This window comes from Polyodon spathula, chromosome 8, assembly GCF_017654505.1.
Source record: "Polyodon spathula isolate WHYD16114869_AA chromosome 8, ASM1765450v1, whole genome shotgun sequence".
NCBI lineage: Eukaryota > Metazoa > Chordata > Actinopteri > Acipenseriformes > Polyodontidae > Polyodon > Polyodon spathula.
In genome coordinates, this window is record NC_054541.1 from 25,387,043 (window position 1) to 25,407,398 (window position 20,356).

The 20,356-nt window shown below is 38.5% G+C and overlaps 1 protein-coding gene across 1 annotated transcript; it reads left to right on the forward strand.

Moving 5' to 3' along the window:
- Positions 1 to 386: 386 nt before the first annotated feature.
- On the forward strand, positions 387 to 20,142 carry scyl2 (SCY1 like pseudokinase 2). Its single transcript, XM_041257314.1, has 18 exons — positions 387 to 510; positions 2,577 to 2,780; positions 7,420 to 7,577; positions 8,323 to 8,467; positions 9,766 to 9,915; positions 10,215 to 10,436; positions 10,712 to 10,828; positions 11,001 to 11,126; positions 11,524 to 11,700; positions 12,200 to 12,322; positions 13,103 to 13,216; positions 13,636 to 13,768; positions 15,202 to 15,320; positions 16,575 to 16,675; positions 16,912 to 16,975; positions 19,036 to 19,125; positions 19,244 to 19,363; positions 19,507 to 20,142. The coding sequence occupies exons 2-18, from the start codon at positions 2,604 to 2,606 to the stop codon at positions 20,134 to 20,136; spliced, it is 2,766 nt and encodes a 921-aa protein (XP_041113248.1). The 5' UTR covers positions 387 to 510; positions 2,577 to 2,603; the 3' UTR covers positions 20,137 to 20,142.
- The last annotated feature ends 214 nt before the right edge of the window (positions 20,143 to 20,356 follow it).

The following is a 20,356-nucleotide window of genomic DNA, read 5'->3' on the forward strand; positions in this document are numbered from 1 at the left end:
AAAGTGCGTGCAAAATGCAAATTAGTGACACTGAAAAAAAAGTTGTGTATATTAGTAATTTTGTCTAACATTCCCTCCCATTAACTACCAGTGCAATGGTTCTGCTGTGAATTTTGTAGTGACAGAAACTGAAAGGCTTGTGTGGAAGCAGGATTGTGCCCAGCCTCTACCATATATGTATATTCACAAACAACCAGTCCGCATCAGGTACAGTTGGATGCCATGCCCATAAAAAAATGAAGCTGAGCAGGAAGCCACACAACCGGTTTGATCTACAAACAGTTTCATGAGCAACACAATAATAATATGCACAACCACGTACTTCATCTTGTATCACATGGGTTTGATGGGTGGAGAATTATGTCTTTGAAGGAAGTGACGTTCCAGGCAGGTAGAATTCTATAAGCTCGAAGATATGGAGGCTGGTGTTTACAGGCGACATTAACAGTTCACTCACAAACCGATAAAAAGGAAACCACACAAAACGTGGACGTTTAATTCAGCGAGCAGGTACGAAGGTGGTAACTCAAACGCATTTTAAGAATGTGAAAGCAGTATGAGTAATAAGTTATGACGTGACGTGAGAGTAAACAACAACAGTAGCAGCAGGAGCAGCTGATGGCTGACTGTGGGGGCCTAGGGGTGTGTGTAGACAATTCAGAAAGTGATCAGGAATTAAGTTGTGTTGTTAATTGTTCTGGTCTGTTTAAAAATGATCTGCAGTGATAGTGATTGACACCCAGGAGGTGTAAACACACCATTTTACAAAAATAATACAATAGTTGTAATCGAAACCAAACTGGGAGTTGTGTCATTTAATTTATTTTAACTTAAAACGCAAATTAATTGCTGAACAACACAGACTATACCCAAAACATAACAAACAGAGCTTACAACATACGGCAGTGAATGTAATTGTTTGCTACAAGTTAATGTTTTTTTTTTTAAATATGTACGGTATATTCTGCCAACTATTTGTTTAAATTCACCAAATGGTTTGAAACGTCTGATACTAGTACCATACATTTCATAGCGTTTTTAGTTAAGATGACCGAGTAGAAAGCACAAGTTGAAGTTTATTGCAATTATCTTACTTTAACGTTTATATTAATAATAATCCGGATTTACTAAAGGTGTCTTGTGTGTATTGTGAATAGAAGTGTATCTACTATAGCGATTGCAGTCTGGAGTGCATCATACGGTCATTTTTTTTTTATCAAGAGCTGTGAACTGTGATGATGCTGATCAGTGTTGTGTGTCATCCTGTACTGTCTGAAGTACTGTAGCGAAGATACGCACAGTCATTTGAATACATTTTGTTCTGTGTGTCATTCCGATTTTTGAGACAATGGGCAAAACATTCTCCTTTATACTTTAGGTGACCCAGTGGAAGTTAATTTGTGAAAAATACTGAAAAACATTACGTGTTTAGAGGTTAATCCTTTATAGCTGTATTATCTGTCAACTAAATTGGGGTTTCTGATTAATGGAGTGTTTGTTCAGAATACAAAAAGCATGCCTTACCTTTCAAATTTCTATACAGTACAAAATCATTCAAAATGATCTAGACAAGATTCAGAACTGGGCAGACACATGGCAAATGACATTTAATAGAGAAAAGTCTAAGGTACTGCACGCAGGAAATAAAAATGTACATTATAAATATCATATGGGAGATATTGAAATTGGAGAAGGAATCTATGAAAAAGACCTAGGAGTTTTTGTTGACTCAGAAATGTCTTCATCTAGGCAATGCGGGGAAGCTATAAAAAAGGCTAACAAGATGCTCGGATACATTGTGAAAAGTGTTGAATTTAAATCAAGGGAAGTAATGTTAAAACTGTACAATGCACTTGTAAGACCTCATCTTGAATATTGTGTGCAGTTCTGGTCACCTCGCTATAAAAAAGATATTGCTGCTCTAGAAAGAGTGCAAAGAAGAGCGACCAGAATTATTCCGGGCTTAAAAGGCATGTCATATGCAGACAGGCTAAAAGAATTGAATCTGTTCAGTCTTGAACAAAGAAGACTACGTGGCGACCTAATTCAAGCATTCAAAATTCTAAAAGGTATTGACAGTGTCGACCCAAGGGACTTTTTCAGCCTGAAAAAAGAAACAAGGACCAGGGGTCACAAATGGAGTTTAGAAAAAGGGGCATTCAGAACAGAAAATAGGAGACACTTTTTTACACAGAGAATTGTGAGGGTCTGGAATCAACTCCCCAGTAATGTTGTTGAAGTTGACACCCTGGGATCCTTCAAGAAGCTGCTTGATGAGATTTTGGGATCAATAAGCTACTAACAACCAAACGAGCAAGATGGGCCGAATGGCCTCCTCTCGTTTGTAAACTTTCTTATGTTCTTATGTTCTTATGTTTAAACATAAACATTACTTTTAGAAACTGCTAAAGGAAAATGCTTAATATATTCTGTATGCTACAGTAAAACAGTTCAACTTAACACCTATTTAGTGAGTTTTGTGTGTAGTTGTATATTTGATAGAATTGTTTTATTCTGACCTCTTGTGTGAGTAGATTGTTCTTATTTAATCGTTTTTTCTCATCTATATTTTTAAGTGAATCAGACAGACTGTGGGTGAAACCATGGAGTCCATGCTTAATAAGTTCAAAAGCACGGTGACAAAGGTAACTGCAGATGTTACCAGTGCTGTCATGGGGAACCCTGTTACCAGGGAGTTTGAAGTGGGGCGTCACATTGCCAGCGGAGGGCCAATGCTGTCCTGGAAGATCTTCAATGGCATAAAAAAATCCACCAAACAGGTCAGTTGTTAAATTGTTGAATTTTCATAATTTCAACAAACTGTTGCGCCTTTATAAATGACTTTATTCCTATTGACATTTCTTTTAGCTATTGCAGCTGCAAGCAAAAAACAGACATACAGGGTCAATTGTAATGTACCACTTAGAGACCATTATCTTGGTACTAAATTCGGGTTTGGTTCAACCCCTGTTAATTCAACTTGGTAAATTAAACCCTATTCCAGCATACCAAACACTTAATATGGAGAGGCTGCAGGGAGAGCGCTAGGTGGTGACTAGGGCAATGACTGACCTAATGGGGGAGTTAGGTCAGGCATCAGGCAGGTCTGCTTGCCGACACCTCTGGCTTACCCAGGCCAAGGTCGTGGAGACCGAGAAAGTGGCACTGTTAGAAGCCCCCATAACACCGGGGCAGACGTTCGGAGACGTTCGGAGCGACCATTGATGTGAGCTTTGAGAGGTCCCACAAGGCCACAGAGGTTGCTTCTAAATTCTCGCGCCTACCGCCACAGCCCTAGGTGGCCTTCACAGCCTGCAGGGGCAACGGGACTTGAACACCGCCCTCCACCCCAGACCAGGCAAGCAGGCATAGGGAGAGCCGTCAGTAAGGGACCACTGCCGGCCAGGGGGGTAACCGGTTCTCTGGCTGGAGACCGAGGCCGGGGCCTAAGAAAAACATGTACCCTCCCAAGCCCAATGGAGACCGCCCCTGAGGGGCTCCGGCTACCACCTTCCCCCCTCACCACCTTGGACTGACCACTGGACACGCCCCATGGCAAGGGTGCACCCAGGACTCCTGGGTGCTATCGACAATGAGACACGGTTATGCTCTGCAATTCCTCTTAGGCCCGCCACCCTGCAAGGGTGTGCTCCTTACCACCGTCGAACCAGCGTGCGCGATTCTCCTTCAACAGGAGATCGTCAGTCTTCAACAGAAGAATGTGCGATGCCCTTAGCGGCTTTTACGCCGGGTACTTCCTGGTGCCCAAGAGGGATGGTGGCTTCAGACCTGTTCTGGACCTCAGGGTCCTCAACATGTTTCTCAAACAAAGGAAGTTCAACATGTTGACCGCACAGCGTATCCTCCAGTCCGTCCAGCTAGATGACTGGTTCACATCAATCGACCTGCAAAACGCCTACTTCCATGTCCCGATCTGTCCCGCACACAGAAAATATCAGCGTTTCGCCTTTCAAGGCAACGCGTACGATTTCTGCGTGCTGCTGTTTGGCCTCTCACTAGCTCCCTGCACATTTTCAAAGTGCATGGATGCAGCACTGGCGCCTCTCAGGCTACGGGGTATTCGGATCCTGAACTACCTGAACGATTGGCTAGTTTGCGCGTGTTCCAAAGCCCTTTCGGGTCCCCCATTTGAGCCCATGGCGTCAGCAGGGCTGTGCCCTGTTTCCTGTAAAGTGGCGTTTTTATTAGCCATTATGTCTGCCAGAAGAGTAAGTGAGCTTCATGCGCTGTCCATTGATGACACATGTATGGCTTTCACTGGAAATGACTCGCGGGTAACATTAAGAACAAATCCAGCCTTTTTGCCAAAGATGGTCTCATCATTCCATATTAACCAACCCGTGGTTTTGGAAACTTTCAGACCTCCCCTGCAAGAGTCAGAGGAGGACCGTAGACAGCACACGCTTTGCCCGGTCCAGGCTCTGTGTTGTTACCTGGATAGGACAGCGTCCTGGAGACAGTCCAACCAGCTGTTTGTCTGCTATGAATCCCGGTCTAGAGGTCAGGCCCTATCGAAGCAACGTCTAGCGCACTGGGTGGCAGATGCCATACGCTTGGTGTTTGAACAGATGGACTTCCCCTTGCCGGGGGACATTACGGCCCAATCTACCACCATTCTACTTCGTGGGCTCTCTTTCATGGCTCCTCCTTAGATGAGCTTTGCAATGCTGTTACCTGGACAAGTAGTCAGACATTTGCATGTTTTTACTTCCTTGATGTTGCAAACCGAGCGAGGCCCTCTCTGGGCTCTAGGGTGTTGCAGGCGGCATGCCTTAGGCGTCATGAGGGCTCTGAGGCTATTGCCGTGAGGCTGTGCTGTTGGTAATCTGGAGCCATGACAGCTTTGGTACAGCTTCCCATTCGGTAATGGTTGTCATTCCACTTGAAATCACAACCATTACCGAACGGGAAACTGTACCAAAGCTTATCCCCAGCTGACCCCCGATTTTGAAAGAAAATGGCGATATGCTACTGTGAGGACGACCCGCTTCAGCAGGGGGTGGGAGGGACTTCATCCTCACAGCAGGGCCCTGATAGGGCAGCTTTTTATATATGCTCAGTGATTGGCAGTCAGGGAGGCTCTTCCTATTCGGTAATGGTTGTCATTCTTTTCAGGGAACCAGGGTTATGGTAATAACCTAATGTTTTACAAGCAACGAATCCAGTCACATGTTCATTATTTTCATTTGCTATGATTCCAAAATAATTCCATACTTCTGATTTATGTCTCAAACTATTATCCAGTACATGAAATAAACCTTGCACTGTCTTTTGTTTCACCTTGTTCACAAACATTTTTAATATCACCAAGCAGACGTGATAAAGATCCTGCGACATATTAAACAAGCGAAAACAACACTTTAGAGCAGAGAATACTGGTACAGTTACCTTCTAATATGTAATTTGGGAAAGGGTTACAGACGAGTACGCTGAAAGGACATAAAATGTTTTTGGTGATTCAAATTCAGACCCAAAATTTATTTATTTTTTGACCCTCACCCTAACTGCAAACTACTAAAAAGTTCACATTCCGACCTGATGCAGGACTCTACAGTAAGTACGTTGTATCTTGTAATATTGAATATGCTTATATGAAACCTAAAATAAAACACAATATAGCTTTTATATTGCTATACTGTACATTTCTACACAGTTAAGGAGCAATGTATGGAAAACAAGCAGGGAATCCATCACTGAACAAAAAACCTTTGACAAACGTTACCTATTTGAAAAAAAGCTTACAAAAATATTTATTTTCTAAGTATGCTGTAAATATTTTTATTTATTTATTTTTTAATTTTAATCGCCAGTGGAATTTTTTACCCCATTTTTTTTCCGAATTTGGAATCGTCAGTACGTATTGATCTCTGTCCACTGCTGCAACCCCCGCGCCGACTTCGCGGAATGGTGGCAGACACACAAGTCCTCCGAAACGTACCCTGCCAAGCCGTCTTTTTTCGCACTGCAGGTCCACAGTGAAGCCATCAGACATATAGTGCTGGAGGACAACACTGAACGGCTCCGCACCTAACCCGTAGGCTCTCTGCCGGCCACAGGAGTCGCTTGTGCACGGTGAACCGAGAATTACCCTGCTGACCTGAGCCCTCCCTACCCGGGCGGTGCTTGGCCAATTGTGTGGCGCCTCCTGGGAATTCTCAGACATGGTTGGCAAATGACATAGCCTGGTTATGAACTAACGATCTCCAGGCTATAGGGCACATCCTGCTTAATATGCTATTTTGTTGCATTATACCATAGTAACGTCAAAGCAATTTAGCTGTACTGACCCCTATAAAATTTTGCATACTGTTTATTTATTTTTTTTAGTTTTGAATGTCCAGTTTTGTTTATTATCCTCACCGCAGTGATTCTGAGGGCGTATGAGCATCCTCCAATCTCACATGCCTAAAGCCAGAATTGCTTTTACTCCGAGCAATCCAAAGCAAATGAAGACGGTCTACCAATCCCGGAGAATAGAGATCAGCCCTGCTTTTTATCCACTCTGAATGTGTTCGGTGTCTTGCCAGTAGGGTTCGTTGTTCCGGGTTGAGGAGAAGTTCCTGCCGCTTTCCCATCCCCACCCTGGGAGCGTCAGACCCAATGTGACGCCCTCTTTGGAGTCCCCAACAAAGTTCGGCCTCTTTGCACAGCCCAGACACGAACTTGTGCCGTCCAAGCAGTATGACTCATACTGCACTCCCAGCGGCATCGCTTTAACTGGATGAGCCCCTTGGGGACCTTTACATACTGTTTTTAAATTAGGCAAATGGGTATTTGGGTAAACAGTGTTAATATATAACCACATTTTGCACACAATGTAAAAGTCTAAAATGAAATAAATAAGGCACAGCGAGTGCAGTACCTGTTGTTCATAAAACACTTAGAATATGTAAACATATGAATAGTTTTTCTGAACATCTTACCTGAAGTTATAATACATTTGTATATCGCCAAGTATCTTTCTGATGAATAAATACTGTCCCTTCAAAGGTAAAAAAAAAAAAACCCAAAAAAACAGTTAAACCTGCAGCTATGTGGTCTAAAATAGACCACAAAATGGGCTTAAATTAAGCCACTGCTGGTACGTTGGAGTTAAAAAAAAAAAAAAAAAAAAAACCTTTTGTCACCTTGTGGTCTAAATTGGTACATTGCAATTGAGCTCACAGACATTAAGACTTAATGGTTTAAACCTCAATTAAACCGGTTTAAGAGGTACGTTGCAATGGCCCACTGATCTTGTGCAGTTTCTGTGCATTTTTCTCCATCGCCATGTATTGCACTATATATTTTTAGAATCTTGCCAAACACATTTTATTTTTGTTTTTTATTTATTTGTATGGTTGTGTGTGTGTGTTTGTTTATTTATGTATTTTGTTTATATTTCACATTTTGTTTCAGGAAGTAGCAGTTTTTGTGTTTGATAAAAAGATGATTGAAAAGTATCAGAAGTTTGATAAAGACCAGATTATAGATTCTCTCAAACGAGGAGTCCAACAGCTTACAAGACTACGGCACCCACGGCTGCTTACTGTCCAGCACCCACTTGAAGAGTCCAGGTAAAAATGAATAACTGCTCACTTCAAGGCTGGCAAAAAGTCTGACATTTTACATTGACCTAATTCTGACGAGACACTACTTTGTCAGTAGAAACAGACTTTCTTGCGTTGGCAGTAACAGAACTCTGATCTTTGTTCTACAGTCTTCTACTAGGATAGCATCCAATCTATTTTAAGGTGAATACTTACATGTGGAAGTTTAACAAAACCAAGCTTACCTTGCCATTACTTTGAATTATTTATTTAGGCTTGTATGTGCAGTTGTAGCATGAACATTATTTTAAGCATCTTTCCTCAGAAATTGTAAACTAAATATGCCCATCAAACATGGCTGTGCGATGTTTCTTACTCTGACAAATTGACCCCCTAGCGATCAGGTGGGTGTGCACAAAGTAAAAGTTAAACTACATTATTATAATATACAGATTTAGTATATAAATAATGGTTAATTTAGACACAATGCTGCAAAAAGCCTTTTTGCTGAGGAGAGATGCTTAAAATTACTTTCATGCTTAAATTGCATACATCCTTGAGAAATAAATCAAAGTAATAGGAATGTTAAACAAAATGTTGGTAAGCTCTGTTTTGTTAAACCTCCCCACCTATAAATATCCACATTAATGAATACCTTATTATTTCGTTTAGTTATTAAGTGTACTGTACTTTGTAGTCTGGTTGTGTTGTCTATGAACATGGAAGTGAATGTTTTTAAATCCCCCTTTTGAACTGTACTCTTTTCATGTAGAGACTGCCTTGCATTCTGCACAGAACCAGTCTTTGCAAGCTTATCTAATGTTCTTGGACAGTGGGACAATCTGCCAAGCCCTGTACCTACCGACATTAAGGAATATAAGCTGTATGATGTCGAAACCAAATATGGACTCTTACAGGTGAGTGTCTATACAGCCCAATGCGAATATGGAAATGTATAGTTGCTATAAATTGTTAAAAACCAGTGAAAGAAAATACCATCCACATTTCATGTTGTAAAAATTCTAAATCCGCAATCCATTTTGTTGGTCAACACTTTAGAAAAAGGAAGTGTTGAGAAACAGTGTCAACAGAGCATTTGCTGGTGGTTTACAAATTTGGTTATCACGACATACTCCAGGTACAAAGACAGCATCATGTAGATGTTTCGCTTTGTGTATGTGTGACAAATCCTCTTCAGAACAAAAACATGTTTATAGTTCTAGGTAATTTTAATGTTTAGGCATAAACATCAGGCATGATCGCTTGGGCAACAAACAATTTATCACCCTTGTGATATGGCCTGGAACACTGGCAACACAATCCACCCTACATAATGACAAAAGGAGGATGTTTGGAAATGGCCTCAGGTGATGGTACAACAGATAGCATTCTTTAACCTTAGGGTTCTAAAAGAACCAACCTGGTTTACACCAAATAAAAGCTCTTTTACGCAGAAAATGCAGTTCTGTGATAAACTAGTGTTGGCAGCTTAATTTATCATTGACAACAGTGACAATGTGGAGTGGATAGGCCTTTTGAGAAGCTATCCATCTACTTCTAGATAGAGTTAAATATAGAAAATAGTTTTGCACAAAACTGCGTTAATCCACTCGTTTTTTTCAAGAATGTGTAAAACTTTTTTTTTTCTCTGCAATTACAAGATTCCAGGACAGACAGATCGATCTTTTTTTTTTTTTTTTTTTTTTTTTTTTATTTCTTTTGGAAATGTGCCTCTTAAAGACAGAGCAGATGTATATTTAGTAGCTGCATAATCCTCTTCCTGCGTTGTTGTACTCAAATTTTAATCAGTGGTACTAATTCCCGAAACAGAATAAACAGGGGTTGGTTTGCAAAAGGCTTATTATGTAAAGTCAGTATGATTCCCAATAATTCCTGATGTGGTATCAAAGAGTATTATTATTATTATTATTATTATTATTATTATTATTATAATATGAAAGTAAAGACACTAACTACAGTATGCTGTATATTATACTAATTTGTGTTACTAAGGACTTATAGATTACTTTTAATGTATCAGATGTCCAGCAGTGGAGTGGTTGACCTATAATTTTTTTGGTTTGTTCTGTGACATTCATTGATCTTTTCACTTGACTCATATCTGTTTCAGTGAATACAGCAACTGTCTTCCATGTGGAGCAGAGGATCTAAAGCAGGATAAACATGCTATTTTAAGATTTGTTTTATATTGCAGATTTCTGAAGGCTTGTCCTTTTTACACAGTGGTGTGAAAATGGTTCATGGAAATCTTACGCCTGAGAATATCATCCTGAATAAGAGTGGAGCGTGGAAAGTCATGGGCTTTGATTTCAGTATCTCCTCATCCAATCCATCTGAACAAGAGGTACTTGATTTCATAACTTTTTTTTTTTCATAATCATTGAAAAAAACATTTGTTTAGTTCATCTTTTAAATAAAACCATAATAATAATAATAATAATAATAATAATAATATATAATAATAATAATAAATAATAAAAATAAAACTACTTGCAGTTATTCAGAGTGTGTATATAACATACAGTCGCAGACAAAAGTATTGGCAGTCTAAGCTTTTTATACCATAATTCAAGGAAACAGATTAAGGACAAGAATTTAGTAAACTTAGTGAACCACTTTCTTGATTTGTTTATTTTTTCATAGCCAAAGTACTCCTGTAAAGAGTGGGACCCGAATCTTCCATCGCTGTGCCTGCCTAACCCACAGTATTTGGCTCCTGAATACATCCTCTCTGTGAGCTGTGACACAGCCAGTGACATGTACTCTTTAGGAGTTATTGTGTATGCTGTATTTAATGAAGGAAAGCCCATCTTTGATGTAAACAAGCATGGCATTTTTAAAAGCTTCAGCAAACAGCTCGATCAGGTAAAATAAAGCATTTGTTTTATATGTCTGTGGTTTTGTGTGTTAGTTTACGTGATACATACCTCTATGTAAGACACCTATATGTATTTTGTATTAATACATAAATTGCTGTCTTAGGTTCAGAATAGATGTGTTTTTGTTAATAATATAAAAATATTATCTGTGTCTGTGACGAGGGATCTAGCCCAAAAGATATATGCTTTCATGTGTGCGGTTGGTCCATTATAAAAATAAAAAGCTTAATGCATGATGTATATCTTGTACTTTATAACCAGTTGAGCCGTTTAAGTCCAAACATCCTTCAGAAGATTCCAGAAGAGGTTCGTGAGCATGTAAAGCTTTTGTTGAACGTAACTTCAACTGTAAGGCCTGATGCAGATCAGATGACGAAGGTAAGTGTATTTATATTACAATAAATTATACACACAAGCTGATTAATATTTAATAAAGTAGATTCAGTGACGCAACAAATAATATATAGTTGTCTTTATCAGTAGCGTGTGGTATGTACAACAAATACATTGATACAAATTCATTATTTGCATGTTTTTGTGCATCTCGCAGATTCCCTTTTTTGATGATGTTGGAGCTATGACACTTCAGTATTTTGACTCCTTATTCCAAAGAGATAACCTGCAGAAATCTCAGTTTTACAAAGGACTTCCAAAGGTTCTTCCTAAATTGCCTAAGGTATGGCTGGTTCCATTACCAACCACATTCCGATCACTCTCTTCTATGAACCTGGCTCAGTCTAAACAATGTTCCTTCACTTTGATCTAATATGGCTGCCACCTTATGGTCATTAAACTTGTTGGTTGCCTAATGATAAAGACCTAACCCTTTCAGATCTTGCCTTCATACTTAATTAAAACAACTGAATTAAATGATTCTCTAGGTCTAGATTGACCATGTGTCTTTCAAGAAGAGATTTTTGGTTTTGGTGAGGGGGGGGTGGAGGGATGGAATATAGGGGGAATAACTATAAATTAACGGCAAGCAAGTTCTTCAGTGGTAGTAATTATAAACGTGTAAAAAAAAATGATGTATTTCAAATTGAATATGAAATCTGTGATTTGCTTCTACATAGCGGGTTGTAGTACACCGTATCCTGCCAGCTCTGACCTCTGAGTTTGTGAACCCGGATATGGTTCCCTTCGTCCTGCCAAACGTCCTGCTCATTGCTGAAGAGTGCACTGAAGAGGAGTATGTTAAATTAATCCTGCCCGATCTCTCCCCAGTCTTCAAGCAACAAGAACCTATTCAGGTATTCAGCATCCCTGTTATTTAAGTTACTGCTCTGCGTGTGTACTAAAGCAGCCAAGCTCAAATCCTCATGCAAAGGTAAAGCTGTGTATGACAACATGCTAAAGGGTAAGGAGGTTCTGAAATACATACCATGATAAATAAGAGTGTAATCAGAAATCAGACCCTGCAGAATGGCATGACAGTAGCATTAGCAATTCAAAATTATGTTTGTTAACCTCGCCAGTGTGAAATCACAGGTCAATGGGAGGGGGAGACTTGAATATTCAGGGTTTGCAGTTTCCAGAATAAGATGTGTTTGAACTAACCAAACCAAACAGCTGTTTTGTTTTTTTCTTCCATGCTGTCAGGCTAGCAATATGGTGAGTGAAATTACGAATAGAAAATTATTGGCATAATTTCATACAGCTTTGTAATATTTTTACTAATACATGAGAAAACAAGTTGTTTTTCACAGCAAATGTTCCAAGTAATTGCTTTGGATTCTGTTATCTTTGCAGATTCTGTTAATCTTTTTGCAAAAAATGGATTTGTTGCTGACCAAAACTCCTCCAGAAGATATAAAGAACAGTGTGCTACCAATGGTCTACAGAGCTCTGGAGGCACCCTCAATTCAGATTCAGGTACTGTGAGAGAACACTATGGTTTGATTGTAGTATGGTGAAGTAGTCCCATGGTTTCAGTTTTTAATTGAACAATTTAATATATGTACGCTGTGAGATAAAGATCTCATTATCCCCTTTATGATCAGTGGGCGTAGTACTTTAATTGTCTGGCCCAAAATTAATCAAGTTTAAATATGAAATTACTTAAAGGTTTGTGTTGTACTTCTTGACATTTTCTGGATCCCTCCTATTTTTTTTTTCTTAGGTAGTGATTGTACTCTGTTATGTCATTACTGTAAATTTTAAAGAGTGTTTATGAGCCCCTTCAACAGTATTAACCAGTCTGCCATTGGATCACAAGTTGAATGTTAGCTTTAGCTTCATCCCTATTCTGTTGCCAGTTTGTTCTCGAAATTCTGTGAATTATTTATAAAAATAACTGCCATTACATGGAATAGTATTCCTTATGTCGGGGTTGAGGAAGAAGTAGAGTCATGCAAGTCATGCAAACTCCAAGGCTGTGTGTGTGAAGGTAATTACTACTCAAAGTGCTGCAAACCAGTACCTGCACTGAACAAACTTAAATGTCCTGTATTATCAGTTCAGTACTGTTTTATGATCTTTGTGGTACACACAAATCTGATCGAATGTACTATTCTGTTTAATACAGTACTCATTGTTTACACTAATTTTTCACTTTTCACTTAAAGAGCTATACTAAAAGGATAAGGATCTTGTGAGAAATATATGCTTTAAGCTCACTAAATGTATACATTTTTTTATATTCCCAATTTACAGGAACTCTGTCTAAACATCATTCCCACCTTTGCAAACCTTATAGATTACCCATCCATGAAGAACTCATTAATTCCAAGAATTAAAAATGCGTGTTTACAGACATCCTCTCTTGCAGTAAGTAAAAAAAAAAAAAAAAAATACAATTTGATTCTTCTGTTTGATTATGCGTATTGTACAATTAACAATTCAAAGGAAAATCCACATTATGCTCTAGTTGTGGTGAATTTTATGTAAACTGCATTCTAGTATTCAAATTGTAGAAGCAATTTGAAGTAAATATACATTTTCATCCCTGTAGTACCTATTTTAACCTTTAAGGTTAGTGTTTAGGGATTGTGTAGTTAAGTCCAAACTATTGACAGGACACCCTTGTAAATAAGACATAGAATCCTATGGGGCTTCCTTTATGCATACCCTAATTTAATTTCTAGAAAATAGTATTATAATAGCACTGTAGTTTTCAATACTCTTTTTTTTCAAATGGAAATTGAAAATGCAACTAGCAAAGAGTTCAATTGTATTCTCTTTTGTAGGTCCGTGTAAATTCCCTCGTCTGTCTGGGCAAGATTTTAGAATATCTTGATAAATGGTTTGTAATTGATGAGCTGCTGCCATTCCTGCAGGAAATTCCATCCAGGGAGCCTGCTGTGCTTATGGGAGTTTTAGGTAATGTATGTGTAGCTGTGCAACTCATAACTATTCATATATGAAATAGGGTTACATTTTTGTTCATACTTTTGTTTTGGTTGGGGCATTTCAGGAAGGTACAATTTTTTTGTGACTTAAATATATTATATTGAATTGGTACGTTCACATACATCTGTTTTCCCCAGTGCAGCAAGCTCTGACTTCTTACATAATTCTTTGATTTAAATGTACAGGGGTGCTATGAAAGTAACAATTTCTCTTTGACTGGTGTGCAGGGTAATCGGTGAACAGATTCTTTACAGCAGTCTGTCATGCTCTCACTGGGATATGCAGTGCTGTTTCAGTGAAGATTGATGTTTGAGTTCACTTCAGGAAAAGGGGGATAATGAAAGGGTGCATCTTCTTTAGTCTGAACTAAAAAAAGAAAGACCTTGCTGTATGTTTTGATTAATTAAGCCTTTGCTTAGTGTTACTGATTTTATTTTGTTGAGCAATTATTTGCAGTGTATACTTAAAATAACTATATTCTGAGTCTGAAACATGTTGAGACAAATTGTAATAGCCTGATTTTTATAGTCTTGTAACGTGTTTGTTACAGCAGATGGGACATTTCTGTGAACAATGTAGTTGCACTCGGTGAACTTGTCTGTATATTTAAAAACAAAAGAATCACAGTAAAATACTTAGCAAGAGTTATTGCATCAGTTAATGTACTGCGCATGAAACAAAGAATAAGCAATATATCTGAACTGAAATGACCTTTCAACAGTTTGCTTTCATCATCACTATCAAGATTTTAAAGATTTTAAATGAACTAGAGCAATTCATTTACTATTGTGCATAGCATACAGTATCTTACCTGAAATGAGTTTTAATCTGCATTTGTTTACAGTATAGTTGTGTCTACAGTGTATTAAGTCACATAGCTATTATATGTTGATGAATACATGGGATGTATTTTACATTTTTCTTTTTATCAACTTCATACATACAGTTGTAGTCAAAAGTTTATATACCCCAATGAAAATTTATAATTTCTAGAAATTGCCCAAAAATAAATTATAAGAACAATCTTTTGTAGCAAAAGTTTTGCTTTTGTGGATGAGGGAAAAAAAAGGTTACAAGAAATAGATTATTTATCTACAATTATTTATTTCAGCAATTTTTTTTTGCAAAACTCTTTTAAACGATTAGGAGCCTGCTGTCTTCCACGTGACATGTTTGTCAACATTTTAAAATTAGTTTCTGATGAGGAAACCCTTCTAATTTAAAATGTCACCTAGATTTGCCATTAAAAAACTAAAGCCCAACCCCACCCCCCCCCCCTTGAAAAAAAAAATTAAAAAGCCAACTGAATAAAATTACCTTGGCCAATTTATTTGATTTTCTTTGTATCTCCATCTTGTTTTTTAAATTGATTTTTTTAAAAAAACAAAAAACTTTTTTAACAGGAATCTACAAGTGTACATTTACTCATAAAAAGTTGGGGATTACCAAAGAACAACTGGCTGGGAAAGTCCTGCCCCACCTCATCCCGCTCAGCATTGATAACAACCTCAATCTCAATCAGGTGAGGCTTTGCATTAAAATTGAATTGGTAGTTTACAGGTATAGTAACACATGTAGAATTACCTCTGGGGCATGATTCCAGGACGTCTCAGGTCTTCTGTAAAATGCCTCAGGCTGCCCACACATTCAAGTTCCGGGCAGATCCGAGGACCTGACCCGTACCCGAATGGGTTTCAGGTAGAAAATTGTTATGCAACACTGGTCTATTCTGTCAATGTTAATGTCTTACAGTTAAGGCTACGATTTTATCATGGAAATCACAGAAAATCGTGAATTTGAATAAAGTCTCTGAAATCTTGGAAATGTATGTAAAAACCCATTTGATTAGGCGCTTGCTTTATTTCCTTTAAAAAATGCAGTATCTGGTAGTATTGGTTGCATATGCACACAACAATTACGTGTAGCTGTGTAGGTCAGTGAATGAGATAGCTGAGCGAGCAAGCATGTAAATGGGGTACAGCTAAAATACTAAAACATTGTGAGTGAGCAGTTTTCTGTAAAGACAAGAACAAATGCATCGGAGAACATATGTTTACCGACCTACAGACGCTTTCTTTGCAACATGCTGTTTCAGAATCTTGGAAAACTCTTAAATCCTGCTTCGTACTCCTTAAAATATACATATTAAATGCTAAAGAAAGGTCAAAATGCATGCACCAATCAGCAGCTACACTGACACCAGTGTCATCTAATGGAAGCACCAAAAGTTTTTTTGCTCGTTTGACTGGGTGATTCAGATGACTCCGTCCAACCCCTCGCTCTCCCCGGAGAAAAAAAAACAAACTCGAAGGACTGACGCCTGACTCGAGGAGGCCTGATGCCTGACGACTGACTCAAGGAGGGGCGATGCCCGATACCTGACGACTGACTCGAGGAGGGGTGATTCCTGACACGGGAAAGAGTGATGTCTGAGGATGTCGTAAAAAAATGGACAACATAAGAGCCCAACCCAGTTTGGCGATTCAATGTCAAAATGAGTCAAACCCAGGTTTTCGTTATTACCGGACCCATCAGATCACCAAACAAATGCTTCTACTATTGAAGGCTACAGCTATAAAAAGTTACGATGTCGCCATTTACAGTGTATTAATCCGGTACATGTACATACATCATGTATGCTCAGTTGTCCGAGTCACTTTTAAAGCCGAGTCTCAGTTTAATATCGGCATATATAGCCATATATATATATATATATATATATATATATATATATATATATATATTATTTATTTATTTATTTATTTTCATCTCCTAGTTCAATTCCTTCATGGCAGTAATAAAAGACATGTTGAATCGAATAGAAGCAGAACACAAGACCAAACTTGAGCAATTGCATATCATGCAAGAACAGCACAGGTAAGTATCTAAGAGGCACTAAAAGTCATCAAATTATATGTTTTTTCACTATCATAACTATAATAACTAAATGTTATTATAAACATTTTTATTATATTTTCAAAATAAATTTGACATTTAAAATCAAGTATTATACTCATTCATACCTGTGTATTTCTTTTTCATGTTTTTTTTTTTTTCCCTCCCCCACATTATAATGAATTGTATGTAAAATGCATTAAAAACTCTTTCATTAGAGGAATGGAAATTTCCAGTACAATGAACAAAACCGAAGAGCCTCAGTTGAACCCAGTTCATCAGGTAAGGTGATTGTTAAGACGTAATGGGACTTTGGTGTGTTTAGTGTCACATTCAGTGCAACTCTAACAGCATCTCTTTGTGTTTGTAAAGGGGGTAACTTTGTGTCAAGTTTATGATTTTTCTTAATGTTAGCCTGTTGTTCATTAGAAGGTTTAGGATTCTTCTTTCCTACCCTTTGATTTCAGTAATGTACAGTGCCGAGAAAGTTTGTGAACCCCTTAGGATTTTCACATATTTTGCATATTTCCAACCTTAAATGTTATTAGATCTTAATCGAAGTCCTAATAATAGATACAAGATAACCTGATTAAACAAATGACACAAAAACATACTTTTTCAACATTTATTTACCCACCAATTATTCAATATTCAATATCCATGTGTGAAAAAGTATGTGAACCTTTAGATTCAGTAATTGGTGGCACCCCCTTGAGCAGCAATGACTTCAACTAAGCGTTTCCTGTAACTTGGTCAGTCTCTCACATCGGTTTTGAGGAATTTTGGCCCATTCCAACTTACAGAACTGCTTCAACTCTGTGACATTTGAGGGATTCCTTGCATGGACAGCTTGCTTCAGGTCCTGCCACAACATTTCGATGGGGTTTAGGTCTAGACTTTAACTAGGCCATTCTAAAACGCGAATTTCTTCTTCTGCAGGCATTCTTTTGTAGATCTGCTTGTATGTTTAGGATCATTGTCTTGCTGCATGACCCACTTTCGGTTCAGCTTCAGCTCACGGATGGATGGCCTGACATGCTCTAGAATCTTCTGATACAATGCAGAATTCATGGTTGTGTCAGTGATGGCAAGCTGTCCAGGTCCTGAGGCAGCAAAGCAGCCCCAAACCATCACACTCCCACCACCATGCTTGATGGCTGGGATGAGGTTCTTCTGTTCGAACGCAGTGTTTGGTTTTCGCCAAACATAACGTTTGTCTTTGAGGCCAAAAAGTTCTACCTTTGACTAGTCTGTCCAGTGAACATTGTCCCAGAAGTCTTGTGGATCATCTGTGTTCTCTTTAGCGAACTGCAGACGGGCAACAGTGTTCTTTTTAGAGAGCAGTGATTTCCTCCTGGCTATCCTTCCACAATCACCATTCTTGTCTCTTTCTGGTAGTTGGGTCATGAACACTCACATTAGCTAAGGCGAGAGTAGCCTGCAGATCCTTGGTTGTTACTCTGGGGTTCTTTGTGACTTTCTTGATGATTTGTCGGTTTGTTCTTGGAGAGATTTTGGTAGGACGACCTCTCCTGGGTAGAGTGACTGTGGTCTTGAACTTTCTCCATTTGTAGACTGTCTGTCTGACAGTGGAGCCCCAAATCCTTAGAAATGGTTTTGCAACCCTTTCTAGACTGGTGAGCATCAATAGCTCTTTTTTGTGAGACCCTCAGAATTTTTTTTTATCTTGGCATGACGTGTTTCCACACACCTGTATGGTGAAGACCAAACTCAAAGTTTCTGATCTTTATATAGGGTGGGGCCTCCCAAACTCACCCCTGAAGATCTAACTAATTATTTAAACACCTGATTCTAATTATCCCCTTAATTGAGCTGATAAAACCAGGGGTTCACTTACTTTTTCACATACCCTGAATTATAATTACTCAGTGTTTGTCTAATTCATACATCATTTTGTTTCAAAAGACATGGAATTGGTTAATATAAACCCTATTGGATATTTAAGAAAAGACTGGTTTTGATTCAAGAAGGCTGTCATGGTAAAACTCCGGAATTTCCATAATTATCATTGGGGTTCACAAACTTTCTCGGCACTGTAACTATGTAGTGTATTCATCTTATGGGTGTTTATGTTTTCAAAGTAAGTTTATTTCAACAAATTGATAATGTGTATGTGAGAAGAAAACCTTTTCACAAAGATCTAGCCAGTTGAGCAGAATTTCAGCAACCAAAAGTGTCTTCCAAAACATCCTACAGAAAAGTGATGGATTTGCATGGGTAATCCAAAAAATACAAACACATTTTTAAGGAATATAAATTCACACTTGTTATAATTTTTATTACATATTGAGCATTAAAAGTCAGTTGCTTTCCAAAAACAGATTGACAACATATTTGGGTCAAATTCTGTAAGCGGAGGATCTGACAGGAAAGAAAATGGATCTATGGCAGTAGCACCACAACCATCAAGAGTATGTTTTTTTTAAAAAAATAAAATAAAATTTTCATTTGTGCACATTTTATATTTTCATTTGTCTAGTGCTGAAGAAATCTGCAGTTGCAACCAACTTAATTTCATTATATTACCAGGTATCTCTAACACTGGAGGAAAAACAGCGGCTAGCAAAGCAACAGGAGCAGACTCTGAAACTGAAGAATCAGAAGCCGCTTGCGCCCTCAAATGTGACAACAGCAGCTTCTGTAAAACCAGTACGGCTTTCAGTATTCATTAGTAGAATTTATTTTCATCAACAAATAAAATATGTAAAACAAATACCATTCAACAAAAATCTGAGGGTACTTTTGATATTACTTACTAGTTAGACTAATCAGATTTGTATTTAATTTTATAGACAAAGGATCTGACCAGCACCCTTCTAGACAGCATGTCGTCTATGGGGACCCTGTCTCTAAGCACCACTAAACCAGCTCCCTCCACAGGATTCGCCACCATGTCCTCGATGGGTACTATGAGTGCGATGGGAAATATAAGCAATGGTTTTAATTCCAGCATGGGATTCCAGCCCTCTGCCATGAACATGGGAATGTGCACCCCCAACCCCAGCATGTATGGTGGCATGGCTACAACAACAAGCACGCCCAATTTCAACACCATGGGTGGGTTAAGTCAGCCAGGCACAGTGGGTGTGTTGCAACAAAACAAACCTGCAAACATGGTGGCTCTCGATTCTCTCTTTGTACCCCAGAAACACAAGGTAAGCTTGAACCAAATGGTACCAAAACTTGCCCCACCAGCAGCTGCTCCCAGCCCATGGCTGAACCAGTTTGGGCAACCCCAAGGACCACAGACCATGAACATGCCCATGGCTCCAGTGCAACCCGGGGTGACGGGCCAAGCAGGATTTGGAATCCAGGCAAATCCATTCTTTAGCCCTCAGAACTTCTCCCAGCCCGGCATGCCAAAGAACACCATGAAAAGCAGCACCTCTGTAAACAATGACCTGAAAGACCTTTTTGGCTAGAACATTGTTTTATGTTTACATTTTTTTTTTTCCAATCTTAACAGAGAATTAAATAATCAGAATCATGGGTGAGCTGAAATAGCATCTACCATACCTATTGTATTCTATATTACAAATTATTATCATTTGTATGCTGTATCCAGGTTTGCCTAGTGATTTGGACCTTAACATGTTTTATTCCCAAAAAATATATATTTAGTTACATGAATTAGACCATAAT

What these genes read in the sequence shown, in the direction of transcription:
- scyl2 (XM_041257314.1), top strand. Translation starts at nt 2,604, where the DNA reads ATGGAGTCCATGCTTAATAAGTTCAAAAGCACGGTGACAAAGGTAACT. An exon ending in AGCAACAAGAACCTATTCAG is followed by an intron (nt 11,701 to 12,199) that starts GTATTCAGCATC and finishes TTATCTTTGCAG; the next exon opens with ATTCTGTTAATCTTTTTGCA. An exon ending in TACAGACATCCTCTCTTGCA is followed by an intron (nt 13,217 to 13,635) that starts GTAAGTAAAAAA and finishes TCTCTTTTGTAG; the next exon opens with GTCCGTGTAAATTCCCTCGT.